At 47.5% G+C, this 18,613-nt stretch overlaps 1 protein-coding gene across 1 annotated transcript in view; it reads right to left on the bottom strand.

The window, feature by feature from the left end:
- Positions 1-18,613, bottom strand: part of LOC128724594 (semaphorin-2A-like) — a 184,691-nt gene that overhangs the window by 42,375 nt on the left and 123,703 nt on the right. Inside the window, exon 4 of the mRNA XM_053818318.1 lies at positions 12,107-12,175. Coding sequence (XP_053674293.1) covers positions 12,107-12,175 — 69 coding nt within the window. The remainder of the gene's footprint in view (positions 1-12,106; positions 12,176-18,613) is intronic.

Here is an 18,613-nt window from a genome sequence, read left to right as displayed (position 1 = left end):
TGTGGAGATGGTGAATGATGACGTGATTGTGGAAAAGCAAGCTTTGGATGCAGGGCATCGAAAGAATATGCTCATCCTTCGAACGGTGAGGGTTTCATTCCACGAAAATTAATCATATTCCAAGCTACTATAGTGATTAATGGCACTAAAACTTCGCTCGGTAGAAAATTAATCAAGACAAGCAAGTACCCGTAGGTCTTCGCCAAGCAAGCAATCACTTTCATGTGGGAAAATAATTTCCCAGAGCTTGCCTTGTGGTCAGGTCGGTCTGTCTTACGGCTTGATGCGGCTACTTGAGATTCTTCTCTATCCAAAGAACAATTTTAGAACCGTTTACCGATCGTTGTTTTCGAGATGCGCAAATTAGTTTGCCTACTTTGCGAGGGCGAGAGAATTAGGATGCAAAGTTTTGAGAAGCACATGTATGGATTCTTCGACTGGGAGTTTCTTATTTTATCATAAACATCTTAGACAGTACAGAAGAGCAAAAACCAAACTGCGAGTCTCTAGGCATACGTTCTCGAGCGATACCCTACAGCGGGTGCGCAATATGAAGAGTTTTTTTAGCAAAAATCTTCCGTGAACCTCCCGTAGCATAGCAAATACTTACGGATTCGGTTGGTAGTCATATGTGTGCGTGCGTGGAAAACCACTTAGAAGAAAATAAATTGAAAAATTTCATAATTAACTTCCTCCGTCACGGATAGGTTGCGCCGCTAGGGCTACTGGGCTTCAGGGGCTGCGAACGATTTCACATCTCATGCGAAAACAACTTTTGGGAGGAATTTGGTTGCCGTGCTCGTGGCATATGATCGCCCCGAGTGCAAAGAAATTGGGTGCTTCCGCAAAAAAACAGCTTCCGTTCGTTGGCGCAAGCCGCGACCGTGTTCTCATCAGCCGCCGGTTGCTTGGGAGCATCAATTTTTGCATCCAAATTAACAGTTCTACCAGGCAATATTGCGAAGGAAAATATATTTTCTCTTCACTTAACCAACGAGCCGCTTTGGTTCGCCACGTGACACTGTATGACGTATATGCGAGATATTACATCACCTCTGTTTCATGGCATATTGCCTACGAAGCGCATTTTGCCTGCCTCATGGAGTGTTCTTGAGTGATGATTGTACACTCCAATATGTCTCTCTGTTCGCTCGAAACAGGTAACGGTTATACCAAGTAACGTAGGGCGACCATGAGGTTGAAAAGATTCCTGCGACTTTGCGGCAGTTTTCTGCTACGAATTTGTCGGTTTGTTTATGGAAATTGTAATACACTCTGCTTGGGATGAGCCCAACGAGGGAAACTTCCCTTTTTGCACGTAAGTGAGTTTACCAGCCAGATAATAAAGGGGGAATATCTTGTAGCTCGACGTCATCGTGAGCGCTAGAGCCTACGGCGCCTTCTGCCGCACGCATCGCGAAAGATCACACAATAAAGTACAAACAACATTACCACCCTGCCATGCAACAGCTTTTTCCACTTGCCCGTCACAAGCCAGCCAAGTTACTCGCGTCCGTTTCGCGTGGTGAATTGCTGGAGTGTATTTAGCTGTCATATGGGTGCCTCACGGAGCTGCAGCAGCCCCTTTTCGCGGCGTGGAACCCTCGGCAAAGCTCATATCAAAAGAAAAGGCACACATAGGCCGCGTAACCCACCGAGATTGTCCCGAGATGGATCGAGCTCGGGTGTAGCACTGTCGATGAGAAAATGTAATTTATCGCAGCGCAAATTGATGGCTTAAGGGCAGTGGAGCAAGCCTCTATGCATGACACACGAACAAATTCAAAGAGCTTAGCGCGAGGGGACTTTGTGTAATCATGAAATTACTTTATAAGCTCCTTTTCTTTGCACTTACATTTGCTACCCGCGCATGTATTCCTGCAAGCACAGGCTCAACGAGTGCCAGTTATATTGAATTTTTGGAATTCTGAGAAAATATTCTAATGTTTCATAAAGCGTCGAATACCACCGTCTTCTATCAAGTTTATTATCATCATTTTTAGAAGTATGAAATCAATAGCTGGTTAAATAAGGATACGACCGATTCAAGTTTATCATGTGAACAGCACGTTATAGTCACGAAAAATGTGTGCTAAAAAAAGAAATAATTGGCCACGCTAGGAAGAAGCTTCTTTACAACACTTATCAAATTTAATCCTTTCACTGCGTGAACAGCATGGTCATGTCTACTCGCACTAAACAACTCGAGCTCAAGGATAATAAGTTCTTTGCACACGTCGTCTCACAAAACATGTTGTTCTCTAGTGGAATTAATTTCAGTTTGCCCCTAGCCACATTCACGGTGCGTTCAAACACTCGCAACGACACCGCAATATCGTAAAGAAGAAACTCGCCCATGGGCACCATGTTTACCAGCCATTTTGTAGAGCCACAACCTTGGCCCCGTCTTGGCCGGTGCGTGTGGCCTCGACACAGCAACGCAAACATCGAAAAGTAGCGTGGTTTGCTAGTAACGCCTTCTCAGTTCAAATGGTCCGATTAGTGTAACGCAACCTAAGCATGAGTCACGGAAGACATCACTTTTTTACTTACACGTTAAGCAAAAACAAAATAGCTATCAGCACTTTTTCAGCACGGTTTTGCATTAAATATTGCATAAAATGATTATAAAAAAAGGTTCGCATCATAGCTACGAAATCATTGCTCATTGTTTGCGGTTTCAAAGAACTCTCGTCTTTATGCATTCTCCCGTCTATTGTGGGTTTCATTGTTCACTAAAGTAACGCCATTCAAAACGCTTTTTGTCAGCGCTCTCATCTCTATGAACACTGTAATCTTTCCGCAAGGTCAAACAAAACATGATCGAACGATCGATGAGTGTTACTTATCACTTTTTTCCTCGCCTTTGCCAACTGGCGCACAAAATTTTCTCGCCGTTTTGTCGTGTCACTCACGAACGGTAAGCAAAAGGACACCATCACCATCGCTATCGTTTGATCATTCGTGGATGCTTTACGGAAGTACACTTTTCGGGAAAGTTTCATTTCATCTACGTGAAGAATTTCATAGGTTTTCACAAAAGACTTTGGCTGAAGCGAGGATGTGTCAGCCCGAGAGCCCGGTGTACATACATCGCTTCCGAAAACAATGCACGTCGAACAGGGAAAATCGGTTTTTGCAAGCAATTTGTAGGTGATTCAGCGAATTTTCCACACATCGAACTTTTCTTCAAAGAAAATTCCTCCAAAACCTGCCACCACCATGGGTGGGAATCCTGGTTTCCCATTGTTCCGCGAGCGTCAAGCCCACAAGATGGAACATATTGCCCTGGAATGCTAGCGTCTGCCGACCGAAAAAAGAACCATCACCCTTTGGCAACAGAGTGCGGCTCGTGCGGCTTTCTCTCTTCCGGGCACAAAGCACAAGGAGGAGATAAAACAAAATAACGGCACTCAAAATGAGTCCTCAATTTTCCTTCTCAACGTGCCCGCGAAGTAGCACCTAGCGCGAGCGTTCGCGTTCGCATTTCCCAGTTACCCGGGGCCGAAAAGGTTCTGCCTTCAACGAGCAAAAAAAAAAAGCTCCCACAGGCGGTGAGTGCGTGTCTTGAAAACTAAACCAATTTCCGCTGGCGCACCAATTTCAAAGCGAGCCGACACGCACGGCGTGTGCGTGATGTGATGCGTGAAGGTGTGCGCGTGTGTTTGCGTGTGATGTTTTCCTTCTTTTCCAACCCCATTTGAAGGGAAACCGGTGCCTGCTTTCGCCGTGTTCAGTCTCGTGCAGGCAATTGTGGCATGCGCGATCGTACCGTCGGGTGGGCAAAATTTCCCGCCAACCCAAGCGCTTAGGCCCTCTCTGTATTTCGGCAATGATTCGCACCGGGACGCATCCGGGTGGGCATTCCCGTACACATTCCCAAAAGCTGGGTTTTGGCTAGTCACGCTGCTAAATTGATTTTTACTTGTGTAACGGTGGCTAAATTTGAATTTTCTCGTCTCGTTCTAGCCCTAGCGGGCGGGCGTTTTCCTTAACAGAAATTGGCATCATTGCCATCATCGATGCGCCCGTGGGCTATAAGAACATCCAATAGCGAGCTTTATCCGCACGGGGCCTACGTGCTTGTATAACAAGTCCTCGAGGTTGTGCCCTGCACGCTTAGACGCGAAAAACGTGACGAACTTACGGCCGGGAATAGAGTGAGGTGATATTTTTGACGAGGGCATCAGCACAACCAAAAAATCACGCCCATCGTGAGCTAATATCAACGTATGTGCTCGTAATAAGCCCAATTCCACCCTCAACTGTCAGTAGCATCGTGTTTCACGCCACTGAACGTGTTCTGCTGCCTGTTGCAACAAACTTCCACACTCAGCAGCAGCAGAAGCAGCATGATTGCCCTGAAACGCAGCCCATTTATTTTATAGATAATGCTCACGAATGTAGACTATGAGCTCTGAACACGTTCTGCAAGCAAGTCCCTTAGCAATCGTATATAAATTTCAATCACCCAAAGTGATCCAGGCTCTCCTGCATTCAGCTCAGCCCAGGTTCAGCCGGTACGCCTTCGAACAACCGTTTGGTGGTTGTGTGATGCCGGTTCTTTGTCGGCCCCGGTGTTGAGATGTGCGGTTCAATTATGAATGTTGATTTGCATGCCATCCCGTAATTTAATTTTATGACGCCAGCGTGTGGTTGCTGCACTTAAGACCAACGATACATTCCCAAAGGGGTAAAACCGTATAAGACGGTTGGTGTTCTCGACAGATTTTCGAATTAATTTCTATTGAAATCAATTGTCAATACCAATAAATTAGATTACCTTGTCGGGCAGGGAATTCAACAATCGGCCTTCTCAATAAACCGTTAGACCATTTAATTCTTGATTTAACTTGAAACAATGGGCAGGCATCAAGGAACAGCAACAACTTGTCTCGTTATGTTGCTTTTGCAAATCAGAATCGTGTTGCCTGTACGGTGGTGAAAAAAAAATCTGAACATGGGTGCACTAAATCGCATGCAGCATAATAACAATACAAATTATGCCCCAAATCGAGGGCAAATTAAACAAAGCGGATGAAATCCTCCATGATGTGACGCAGCATAAACAACGTTTCATTCCTATCATGGTGCAGGAAACACACATTGGATGGATTTACTTTTATTTGGATGCATGTTTTTTTTCGACGTACATTTAGGCGATGCTTTCTACCAGGAAAACAATCCATTATCATTGTAGCGAAATTGTAACTACTTTTATATTCATTTCAGTGCCCATCCTTTTATCATTCGCCAATTCCTGTTCGAGGCCATTTACATTCACTTATTTGCATCAACTGCACTTTCGTTGCACTCTGTGCGCATTCATTCTTTCACCCCTACGCTTTCTTGCACAATTTCTGGGGGGTGGAGTGGTGAGGTCCAATTTTTGAAATATTTTTGGCCAACTACATTCATTTCCATGGTAACCCTGCCGTGCCCTAGCGTTTACCACTGCCGATTAAAGCGTGCCAGCTCCATTGACCTACATCCGACATATTTATGCATCCGTGCACAAATGTGCACCGTGGCGTCCATGCATACGATGCAACGAGCCAACATAGTGCTTACACCTACGCTGCCCACTGTCGACGATTTTGCTATCAGAGTGGAATAATTAAAATATTTTGCAAATTTGCATACCACATGCACACGTAAAAAGGAACGCACGTTGGTGTCTTTGTTTTATTTGTTCTGCCAAGCGACAGAGGTGCAAAAAGGTTACGGTGTGGGTAAACACAAACACTGTCCAGGTTACACACGTGTACACGTGGCGGGTAGTGTAACTGATTTAAAAAAGTAGACGAGTTACGATATTTGTATGTATCTTTCTAGGAACATAGTGATTGCGAGCTGCCACGTACTATGAATAAAAAAGGGGAATAGAGCGGCATCCTGCGGAAAAGGTGTATGAACAAGTAACCACTCTGGTCTGTTAATTGATAGCATGCTGTTCAAACGGCTTTTTGCTGCTGCTCATGAGCAAACTATGCGAGGACCAGTTGGACCAGTTAGTGTTGTTTGGCATTGTTCGGTAACCCATTCGTAATATTTGCTCATTTAAAGTTGGACACATGCGGAGGATAAGAACGATGAAATAACTTTTATATTAGCAAGTAAATTATCCGTTGTTGATTACGTATCAGTGTTCCAACACATCAATATAAAGGTACACGCAAACAATTCCTAATGAACAAAGGGGGCAAAAAACTGTCGACCACATCAATGCGAAAACCTGTGGTTTTATATTTACGAACAGTTTTTTTTGCAAATAATCATACCCGTCAGCTGTACCCTACCGAGGTAGAAACCTGAGTAGTGATCTAAATTACAGGATCTGGACGATAATACCATTAAAAATCGTCCCAATTCCCGGAGACAAAACACGTGCTGCAAAGGGGAAACGACTGCTCGGTGAAATAACCACCACACATTTCAGCTCGTCTAACTTTGGGAACCTTCGGGTACGGTAAATTGTTTAATGGATAGGCACCGCACACATAACTCAACATCGATTTGCTTTTCGGTACCCAACAACGTGACCACCACTGACCCCCGTAGCAAGACTGAAAAAAGTTTTCCTTGGCTACATACTTTGCGTTCCGCTCACAAAAAGTTCGCCCACGCTGAACAATGGGATAAAAGCCCGAAGACTGTAACAAATCGGCAGCAGTAACCGGTTAGTATCGCAAAGTCCGGGACGAAAATCAGATTTGCTGAGCGAAATTATTCCACCCGATCGCATAAAACTTGATACAAATGCTCGCAAAATCACACTCGGATCGGTGGTGGCGCGATGTAGGACGACTTCATCTACGAGAATGACACCCAACAAGACCAGTGACTAGCACAGCACCAACAGAAATGCACTATGGTTCTCGCTGCAAACGGTGCAGCGCTGCAGGTGGCGATTAAAAATTTAAATCAAGTACGAATCATTGCACTTTACCACTTGGATGAGCGCGGTAAACCCGTTGCTCCGGTCGCTCCCAACCACCAATCGGTCGCGCGTCCGTCGTTCGCTCGGTGTTGGTGGACGTGTTAAAGTTTTAATCTATTCATGCAACTCTGACCGGCATAGTACGTTGTAGCTGCAACGATGGATACGGATACGATGCACCGCTGGATGGTTGGAAAATGCTTCACCAACCGAGTAATGGCAGTAACGGACAGCAAAGCTACTGCTATTGCGTCAGGCAAGCAGAAGTCACGATGGAAACGGTTTCTTCCAACACCGGACAGCTTCCGGCAAGACACTGTTTCGCAACCCCAAGGAGCCGGAGGAATTCGAAACACACATCCGGCAACAGTTATTAACGCCAATGAATTTTAATGAGACTAGCTCTCCACTCCCTCCACAGAAAGGATGCTACATTGCCTCGACAAGCAAATATCATCCCCTTTGATGGTTGGCTCTCTCCGTTTACGGTGGTCGACCTAAGCATCCTTGACCACAATCATGGCTAATACACTCAGCATGATATTCTTGAGTGCTTGCTGCGCGTGGCGTGGCCAGATTCCCTGCCGCCCGGCTGGGTCCCGAGGGCATCGGGCAAGGATTATACTTTGATGACTGGCCACTGCCGAAAGAGTCCACTTCATAAAGATCGTTGTCGTTGTTATTGTTGCCCCGTTCAACATGTCGTGCACACACCGTCCGGCGAGACTATTTGAGGTGGCATCATCAACCCTTCGGATGAATGGCGGGAGTATTCTTATCTGGCAGCGTGCATTATTTACGACATCGTGTAAGATATCGTTATAGTTCCGCAATGAGGTGATGATGATGCAATTGGTAGTCGTAGCAGCAAGGTTTTGTCCCACAATTCCGAGCTAAATCCATGGCATTGTACGCGAGAGACGATAGAGTTTCGAACAAAGCAAAAGTTTGTTGTTTTCCTCATAGGTAAAGCTAATCAGAAAAAAACTTCTACACCCACTTTAGATTACCTACTGTGAGGTGTATTGATTTTCGATTAAGAAAAACCCCACGAATACCCTTTAAGCCACTACAAAATGCCGAACCTAAATGGCTCGCTGAGTTGTTCGTCATTTATAATCGATTTGTAATGCAACACTCAACCGACAGCGGGTAAAATCGATCAACTTCAAACCCACCGCCAGTGCAGGACGTCGAAAGGACATTTTGTTTCTTGTTGGTTCGTTCGTGTACTTCACATTTGTGTTCCCCATTCGAACGCGTTGAAAATTATTTATGTTCTGCGTGATTAACTTTTGCCCGATAGCCACCCTCCTTCAGGGTGCAGGTCTGATGTGCCACGGGCTGCTTATCGGGAAATAATTTTCAATTTAGTAGTTCATAAATTTGCTTTACCTTCACCAGCGCTGCGTCGCGTCCCATTAGTCAACCGAATCGAGCTTCCCTTTGCCAGGGGATACTGGTTTGCGTTATCCTTCAGGGCACTGTTCCGAGGCTCTCGGTGCCAATCGATTGCTTCACCGATGCGTCGCCGTTCACATCACCGCTCGTTTAGTGGTACACGATTTATGTGATAAGTTTGAGAGTCTCCCGTTCCCGTGCTGGTGGGACGCAGAAACGCACAAAAAGGCCCGCCTCTCGGTGCTCGATATCGCAGGAAGCGATGGATAGGAATCGAAATGGATATAATGATGCAGGACGAAGGAGGAGCCCACTCCGAGTAGCTTTATGCTGGATTCGGTACGGTGACACATGTCCATTACGAACGCAGCATGGTACGTGGTTGTAAATGATTTTCATGAGCTAAGTTGTCGACAGCAAAGTCTTTATTTAACTTTACCCACGGCCGGCACATTCTCTGTCGGATTGTAAAACGACCACCGTCAGATAGGATGTCCTTTCTTTTTTTTTTCGATAAATTCGCTGATGAGAGAGGAAAAGTTAGCCTGACCGGATCGAAAGAGTTCGCTTTGTGCTCGTTTGGGTGATGGTCTGTACCCATCTACATGTAAACCGACCACCGACCCACGCTTCTCAAATAAAGTGGACACAACGCACAAGAAACTCCACCAACCGGGACGAAGTTTGCAACAATCGCCAACATCTCGCCTCCCGGAAGTGGACAACGAAAAACCGATAGCGTCACAATGACTGACTCCGGTGACCGGTCGGACCGGTCATGGTGGGGGGTTGGATTTTCTGTTTCGAGCTGGATTTTTCGCCAGCCATTTCCGATTCAAATTTGTATGAAAATCAGTCCGTCGATTGTGCTCGTTAAAATCGACCCTCATGGCTGGCTCATCGCACCGGAGGAAATGGAGAGCTGCGAGGAATAACAACTATACACAAAAATTTGCTGACCAAGTCTGGAGCGCCGTTCGGATAGCACCATCCATTCCCAAAATACCCAATGCTGCCGGATTTTGCGTCAATAAAGTCCAACCGACAAAGCGGTGCAGGAAGCGGGTGGCTTTCGGATGGGATTCCAATGAACGTACGCAAAAACGAACGAAACCCAGGACCATTTTTCCTCCGCTAGTTGCCGCCCATAAAGATGACTAAACCCAGATATTCCACCCTCTCCCGATGCCATTGCGAATGAATCAAGATCGGATAACACACAAGAAATACATATGTCACGCATGCATAAGCAACGGATAGGGAAATCGGAATCGCAGCTTCGGTCAGCGTGGCTATGACTCATGGACCGGAAGTGAACACAGAAGCGTTGGGAGAAACCGAACCCGATCGATGTGCCGATAGACAGCGGAAATAAACCATGCTTTATGAGTCCGAGTTGCTTTTAGAACAATGTTCAGCAAACGAGAAAAGTTTCGTTGATACGGTTTTTGCTGGGGTGCTGGTGGATAGTGTCTGTAGAGATGCGCATCAAGACCAGTACCACTTTACGCTATCGTAGTTGTGTGTTTTGTGAACGCGTTTTGGGAGTGATGAAGGTATTTTTCAAATCACTTTCGCACGGAGACACCGAACGAGCTTAATAATCAATTCACAACCTTGTCCTCGGCTCAAGATTACACACTCGAACGCAAACACATGCATCACGTTACGGCGCGGATTTTGCCAGCTCGCAGAGGACACCGGTGGTGTCCTTTTAGGCGATGTCTCCTGCGGTTCGTTCGCAAACCACGAATGCGTGATGCAAGCGTATGTCGGGCATATTACCCAGCACTAGAGCCTGGGGCAGCGAAGCGAATCATGCAGCACAAAACCGTACTCGCAATGTCTTGTGAGCAATGTGGTATTTACGGACAGGCACATAAATTAGCACAGATCGTACCATAAATTCCACGAGACAATTGAGTAAATATTTTAACTTCACCGCGTCACCGCCCATCGCTCCCTTCTATTATTACCTCGCACCACCCCCGTCGTGTAGGGGGTGGCTTTCAGATTTTGCCGATACGCAAACGCATTCCTGCCTGCTCGAGGCAAATGGCTTACGAAGGAGGGTGGATGGATGGAAAATCTCCTTCGTCTTGCCACTTGAAAGGAACATTTCTCTTCCGTGAGCTAGATCGATATACCGCCTGCTCGAGAAAGGATTACGGGGTGAGCGAACGAAGGAGTCAACGCACACACACACGGGCTCGAGCAACATACATGTGTGTGCGCACGCAAGGTGCGTGAGATGGCGTGCTATCCACTTACTTCCGTGCACGCAATCTCAGACATCAGAACGCACCCTGGGGTGTGGGAGGCTTGATTGAAGGGAGGCAAAGTGGCATAACATTTACCTTTGGACTTATGTTCTTTTGGCACCATTCCACCCGGATCTGCTGCCCGTGCACCTGTGTAATATTTCAGCCGCTTTAACAGCAGCACTGACTGGGTCTACAGCTTGCTGCAACCTAACCGGTGAAGGTGAATGTGTACATCTCGAGCACATCGCCCACACGCCGGAGGAGATGATTCTTTTCGTTCGCCGAACGATTCTTCGGTTTGCAAGAATTCATACCCCCTAACTCGCTTTCTCTCTCTCTCTCTCACACACTCGAACCCTTTAAGAAACTGCATGCGCCCCTCCTGGGAAATGGGAGAAAGTTTTGCTGGAAATTTATATTATCGTCGTCTCGCCTCGCTGCTTCGTAACTAGTTTGTTTGCGAAAGGTTGACTATCCGGGCAGGGCAGATGCTTCGGCTGCAGCCCGGCTAGCCGCCATTAAAAAGGACAATTGATGGCACGTCGTGAACCCGACCGCTTCCCCTTTTGCTATGTATATTTTTCCATCCCATCACCCGGGGGCTACGTGTTTCGAGGAATTATTCCTTTCGCACCTATACCTATTAAGAAGTCCAGGAGATGCTTCCTAGCGCTGGCAGCCTTGCCACAGCGCAACCTTGCAGGAAAAGTTGGTTCACCGTTTTTTTTTTGCTCTCTCCCTCCTGGACCGTGTCTCGACGAAGGAAAAAAGCAAACTTTTTCCCGTCAGTCTCTTTGAACCGCTCATCCCACGGCAAAATGCTTTTGCCGAACGAGCGCGCCTGTGGCCCAGCAGTCCCGACCACCATTCAGCTAAAGTTCAGCATCTGCTTCTTCTGCTGTTGCAACCCACGGTGGTATCTTCATTTTGGGGAGGACTCGAGAACTCGGCGTCCCACTCCGCTCCTGGCACTGGCTGAAGATAAATGGTCGACAGATTGCAATTTATTTGCTCGGGTGCACTGATTTAAAGTGCGATGAGAGCCACCGAGGTACAAAAGTCAGTGGACTGCCTCTTCAATAGGTCGATTTGCTAAAAACTGCTCGTCTCTCGCACACCCGGGCGACACAAAAAGCCGCACGCACGCAGCCACACATACATACACCGGAGTGATACAATAGAGCGGGAAAGTTTATGTTCACTCCAGACGGACATGGAAATGTTTCCAGGATGGCAATGCAACAAGGGAACTGATGCGAGAAATTCCGCACAAAGACAGTACAACGGGAGTTGTACTTCACCCGGTTCGGAGTACTTCGGTCACAAAGTTACCAAAGGTGGTGTGCTTCAGTTGATTATACTATTTTTGCTTATTTAAAAAAAACCCCACCGAATTCGAGTGCCATTGGAAACTGTGTACAATTTGCCTACAGCTTTAGAGGGCTTCAAGCCCTTAACGAAATAAAAGTAATTACGTTACCCATGCCTATTAGAGACTTACCTCGCTTTTGCCTTTGGAAACGCAGTTCCGGATGTCCGAGCTGGTGGGATCCAGCACGATGGTGTCACGCTGAAACGAAAAAAAACCGTGGAAAGGATAAGAAGCGGCTCATTAGTGAGAGGTTTCGATTTAGTGTGTGCAATTTCAGTGTGCGATACGCTTGGGCGAATACATCGGCGAACTAGTGAACCGATCCCGCCTGATCGGCTCTAATACCAGGCAGGCTTGCTTAAGCCCCCATAAACTGTGCCCGCGCGAGCCGTCCATCATCACGGGATAATCTCGAGAGAAAATGGCCATGAGATGGCCCGCCGGGAGATGCCCACGGTACACAGTGAAGATGACGATGTCATCGCTAATTAACGGCTAACGATGATGAACTGTTTGCCGCCAGCAAGCAAACAAACAAACAGACTAATAGCAGACGGTCACCTGTACCCCGGACACGTCGTTCGTCGCACGGCCCCGCATTCGTCCATCAATTGACTTCAAGTGAACGGCCAATTACCGGGCATCGATTGTTTCCTCGTGGTTGCGTTTGGCGCTGCGTGGAAGATAATGACAACATCCGGGCCGAAGGATATGGTTCATTATTTAATCACAACCGCCCGCTGGGGGCCCCGTCTTCGCTCTACCCGTTAAGGTTGGATGGGTTGAAGGAAAGAAGAACGCCCGCATAATTGAGGCGAGTGGAATTGAAATTCTAATCAAAGAGCACCGCCGCATTGGCAAAGGAAGAAAAGGGCGCTCGAAAAAGTTCACCTGCATTCCGGTGCCATCACCGCAAATGTCGGATGTCATTGAAGGAGCTTTTTTTTTTCAAATCGCTCATCAGCCTCTGCCTTTGGTCCTGCTGCGGTTGTGCTCTTTGCCAAATGTTAACGTGCTGCTAATCACTATCGATACGCTTCGGTGACTTGACCGCGCAGGGATGTGGCAGCTTGGTTGAGGAAAAAAAAACGTGCATCTATTCGACGGATGTACGGTGTTCCGAGCCAGTGCACCAGCTACAGCGCGTCGATAATGAAGAAGGTTGTCGTGTACGTTCAATCGAGCCCGGTGCCTGTCGTTGTTTGCTCACCCACCGGCGCACCATCGCCGTGCATAATTGACAGGTAATTTACAATAAATCAAAGAACCTAATTAAATTTTAAAACTCACTCTAGCGTGCATTCAAGCACCATCATCATCACCGGAACCGAAAACTCGGCGTCTTAGGGCGTCGTTAATGCCCGAGCACGTTCCCGGGGGTTTGCGCCCCCGTGCGGAAAAAGGTAAAATTCTTCACCCCGAAAGGGTTCCCCCGACGGGCCCGCGCGGCGGGGTTTATGGAATGAAAACGGTATTTTAAGGAAAATGCCAATCGGAAAATCAAACCCCCGCAACATGCGACGGTGCGGCACGCAGTGCGAGTAAAGACGCCGCGCGCGCTGCCGGCACGTTTTCTCGATGGCGTTATGGGTTATGGGGACCAGATATTGGCACCGGCGCTGGAAAGGATCGCTGTTAATTTGTTCCAGCTCGCTAGCCTTTCGGCCGATGACGATAATGAGCGGGTGATGCGGCATGATGGGCCAGGAGGGAGGAATATTTTGCCCCCAAAATGGCCGAACGTGCTAAATCGATTCGTCTCGTTAGTTAGCGTGATCGGAAGGGTTGCTTCGTCGGACGATTTCGGAGGAAGACGCGTCGATTTCGCATGAACCGTTTGGGAAGGGACAAAGCTTACATTAGAATATATTACGGAGGGCAAAAAATTAATTTCACAGTACACATGGCACGGTTGAAGCATACAGCAAGGCGGTATAAACTGAACCAAAATGTGAACATCCATTTGTTGCACAGTAATCGATGCATTACGTTCGCTTCCCTTCACTAATCAAACGTCACCAAGACGCTAACAAAATACATAATTACTCATCACCTTGCTATTATGGTTACCGCATCTCGCTTGGGTGACGAGTTTTCACGAACACCCTCTCCCAAGCTTAATCGGCTTTTGGCCGGCTCAAACGCATTACGTGTGAAACAATCCCTCGCTAAGGCGATTGCGGCCTTTTTCCTCCGGCCAAAAACAAACGCCGACCTGGATTGTTCGTCTCCGGACGCCGGGGTTCGAATTTTCCCGATCCCAAAACGGGCAGGCCGCTGATTTATCTACTAAAATTTATTCCCAACATCCCGACGCGCTGGCTCCGTAATCAAGGCCCTACAGTGTCCAGGCGCCTTTCCATGCCAGCCACGTCCCAGGGATCCTTTTCTTTCGCGTTCGGTATGCGATCGAAAAGTGGAGATTTAATTAAAACCTTACACCCTCTCATTGGAAAACTCACCCCCGCAACCCACACCGGATGCGCCTCACGTCGTGTTGCGAATGGAAACAACAATTCGATAATACCGAAATAAAAATACTTTCACTGGGATTCAAGCCATTTGCTCGTGGGAGAAGCGCGCTCGCCTCAGGCTCTTCCAGCCATCACATGCAACGGTTGTGCGAGTGCGGCGGGGAAACAATATCAACCCCCGCTCGTTGCGTGGGTGTTGGTGGCGTGCTCGTTAGGGGTAGGCACGCGCGCGCACACGCTTCCGCCACATCGAAACCGCACTTGTTTTCCTTCGGCAGCCTCCGGTGCGCGCTAGGGGCCTGCTGTTTGCTGGCGGAAACTGAGCGAATACTTTATTAAAAGTTTTTACAAATGCTGACACTAATTAAAATCGTGTTCCTTCGCCTACCGAGCCTTTCCCCTAATGGGCCACAACATCCCTTCGCGGGCTGCTCTCGACGAAGGGCGAGGCGTTCAAATCAAGCGCGTTGGAAGTAACGTTTGCGTCACCACCCCCGAGGGCTTGTTCATCGACCGTGCCCCCGATTGTTTGGGCCGAAACAAATTTACCTTCTGCAGGCCGCCGTACGCGCGTGCACGCTTTGTACCGTTTGTGTAGGAATATTTATTTGCGATTAGAAATTAGGAATTTTTGGCGTTGTACAAATCGTTGCGCCGGGTGAAAAACATTACTCTCGGGATTGGGCTGCAGATGTTTTCACGCGAGCCCCTTCAAAGAGGCTCGCGTGATGCGATGTGGGGTGGATATTTCCGCATCGACATCGGAAGGAAGTGCCTACGACAGGGTGGTTCGAAAACACGCCCTCAAACGTCAGTTCATCTATTTCGCATCGCATCGAGCCCCGAAAGCGACAGGTGCGTTGCCACACGCGACGCACCGGCGGTGGAGAAAATGGAGAAAAACTTCCCACTGACAAATGGGAAATTCCCGCGTGATGATTCGCCTCCGGGCACCGGGCATCGGGAGGCGGTTGGATGAAATTAAATTAGAAACAAATTTCACGCCGACTTTTGGTGAACACGTCGTGTGCCAGCGTTTGACACCTTGTTCCGTGTGTCCCCGAGGCGGAGGTCGGGAGAGATTCTAATGATTCTGCTCTTCTTGCTAACCTTCGAACATTCGACAGCCGCATGTAAACGTCTACGCTTCACCCAACACGATTCGGTCGGGCTCCTCGGGGGCCCGAGGCCTTGTGGGATTATAAATTGAAATCATTAATTAGATGTGATTGTGATTAAGAATCGTTGCAAATTGCAAACTTGTTTACTTTCTCTCTGAACTTCTTCTGCCTCGTTAGACCTTCTGCCAGCTGCCTAGCCCTCGAAGTGCCTCTGAAGAAATATGCTTTCTAATTACATACGCATTAATTTCTCCCACACTTTCACATTCGCGTTCTACCAGAGCGAAAGTAGCAATGGGAATGGGAAGCAAAAATTTAGCACCACCAGCCTGCGGAGCACGGGTTTTCCAGCTAGAACCTTCGCAAGGGAACCCACAGCTGCCACCCATCGAAATACGCCCTTCTTTGCTGGCGGGCCTTCAGCTGGTTTAGGTTGAGCTAGTGGCTGAAGGAAAACGCCCAGCCCCAAAAGCTTAGAAACGGAGGCGTACTAATCTTTCGCGCACGGGCCACACGTAGGGTAGGCACAGTTTCGAAGAAATTTGTCGTGAAACGTGTTTTTGGGCGAGTTTTTCACTCTCGCTTCAGGGAACGGATTTGAAACATTCCCACCCGGCTGTGAGCCACGAAGACCGGAGCTGAAAAGGGGCATCGGCGAAACCATCATTAAATCAACCACATACAAGCACAGGTAGGTCGTTTGCCAGCTGTTCGAAAGAATAGACGCCACTCCCGGTGGTGTTGTAAATTTGAACGACAAACAGCCCGAAAGGGGTTTCACTCGCACGCGTTGAGAAACCACCTCATCTAGCACCTTTGCAAAATGATGCCAGCGAATTATGCGCAAAGCTGTTCTTCCGCTCCTATCCCTAGCCTCGTTTAACCTTCGGCTGGCAAAACAAAGGTCGTCCTTTTGCCATGAGCGAAACCCGGAAAAGTCGGCGTGTATAGCGCGCTTCTCACTCCGAGTTGCGTCTGTTGACAGTTTAATGGGGAAAATAAAATTTCACCTTTCATCGGTAATGGGACGGGAGGGGACCGGGTACAATGAAATAATTAGATAGCAATCAGTTGGGAAAAAGGTGCGAAATGGTACGGGGAAAACACGGCTCAGGCTCGACGAGAGGATCGCCGTCCGGGCTAGTGTTGAAGCAAAAGAGTGCCGTGCCGATTTCGGCCTGAGGCACTTTGCAAAGTTCTGGCTCGCACAAAATCCGGTTGCTTTGCTGCAGGAATCGGAGGTCGGGTAGCATGATTTTTCCATTAGCAGACCAAAGATAAAGCCCGGGAGGCTTAGCGAAGGAACTTGCGCCCGGGCGGAACAAGCGACTCCTTCGGAAACGGCGCCGAACCAGCAGCGGCTGGTAATTTGTGACCCGATCGTGTCCTCGCTTTGATACCGGTACGTGTTTGCGGGTCTGAGGGTTGTGAATTTTGTCTAAATCATCGCTTCAATAAGTGCCCCGGGTGGAATAATTAATTACACCCATCACGGACAGTACGGGCCTCCGAGAGGTTATCGGATCGTAGGAGTGAAAGTGCGAAAGTTTGAGCAAGTGTGAAAGCGTAATCCATTAATCAAAAACCTCAGTCTGCGAGTTTCGCTGGGTGGTCCCAGCAGGCTGGGCAGTTGAGCAGTTTCGGCTAATAACAGAGCAAATCTTTGCGTAATCCCTTCGTAGACCGAGTGAAGCTCAAACGTTAAAGATCTTCCACGCTCGATCGCAAAGCCTTTTGCTTCGCATAATTCGACGCAGAATATTTGTTTGCAATCTTTTTAGCGAAGAACGCCGAGGGAAAAATTCACGGTGAGCACATTTGAAACAAAAGAGAACGAATCTAAACCATCAACGTTTGTCGACACGCTACCGATTTTAGTTGAGCGGATTAGAAATGAATTTCCGGTCTCTTTTCTCACAGCGATTCAGGTTTTGTGGTGGTCTTGGACGTAGCAAGGATTACGGACTCCCAAAGCACCAAAGAACCGTTTCCAATAGAAGGATTCGAATTCTGCACGGAATGCGTATGACTCATTGTTAGAGTTCACCAGCGGACAAAATTTAATATCTAAGCGTATTTCAATCCTACGCTGCCAGTGCTATTCGAAATCATCGAACCGTGAGTATTGCGCATGAGATGCTGTGGAATGAAAAGGATTAAATTTAATATTCCTTTTTGTACTTAAATCAACCCTAACACACGGTTATGGTGTTTTCGGGTATATTTTCAAACTAGGCTGTTAAAAAAAAGTAAATACGCGGTTTGTTCTTTGCTTCATCATCGCTTTCACTTTTTGTAACCACATTATGTTACAGTAATCAATTGAAAACCGCGAGATATTCCCGATTGGAATGATATACTCGCTTTTTTTTTTGGACGCAAACCGACAAGGTGTAGAGTCAAGATAAAATGTGCCCACACGAATATAAACAGAATCCATTGCCAAATTTGTTCGCGGTTCGATGGTTGCGGAATGGAAAATGTACACCATGATGGTAACATGAGCCATCATACAGATCCGTTTTATTTTCTTCTCCCACCTCCAGCAAACGGTGGGTTTTTCAGTCACAACAATGCGTGCGTGTTGGAGGTTTTGCATGTAGAAATGCAAACGAAAAATCATAGAAAAAAAAAGTTAAAAGATGGAAACATGCAAAATCTGTCGCGATTGACATCGTATGCCAGGGGGAGCGCAAAAAAGACATGAAATTCAATTCCGCACGCCTTCGATAACGAAGGAATCGGCAGATGGCGGCATGAATGGCAGTGATTCCCGGTGAAACTGTGGCCGTATCATAATCTATGCCGGCATTATCGGGCTCGTTTATTATACGTTTCGAAAAACATCATGCGTTCTATTTTTCTCGCGATGTAAAGGCGCGCTTCAGGGCGCCGTAACCAGTCGACGACGTCAACCGGCGAAGGGATGCGATTTTGTTCCGCCAATCCACAGCCCTTTGTGCAATCGGACCCACAGATTTGAGGCGAGCATGATCCGAACCAACCCTCTTCGCGGTTTTCCAATCGAGAAGAAAAAGTTA

The sequence above is a fragment of the Anopheles nili genome, chromosome 3 (genome assembly GCF_943737925.1).
Source record: "Anopheles nili chromosome 3, idAnoNiliSN_F5_01, whole genome shotgun sequence".
Classification (NCBI taxonomy): domain Eukaryota; kingdom Metazoa; phylum Arthropoda; class Insecta; order Diptera; family Culicidae; genus Anopheles; species Anopheles nili.
This window is presented reverse-complemented; position numbering and strand designations above follow the sequence as displayed.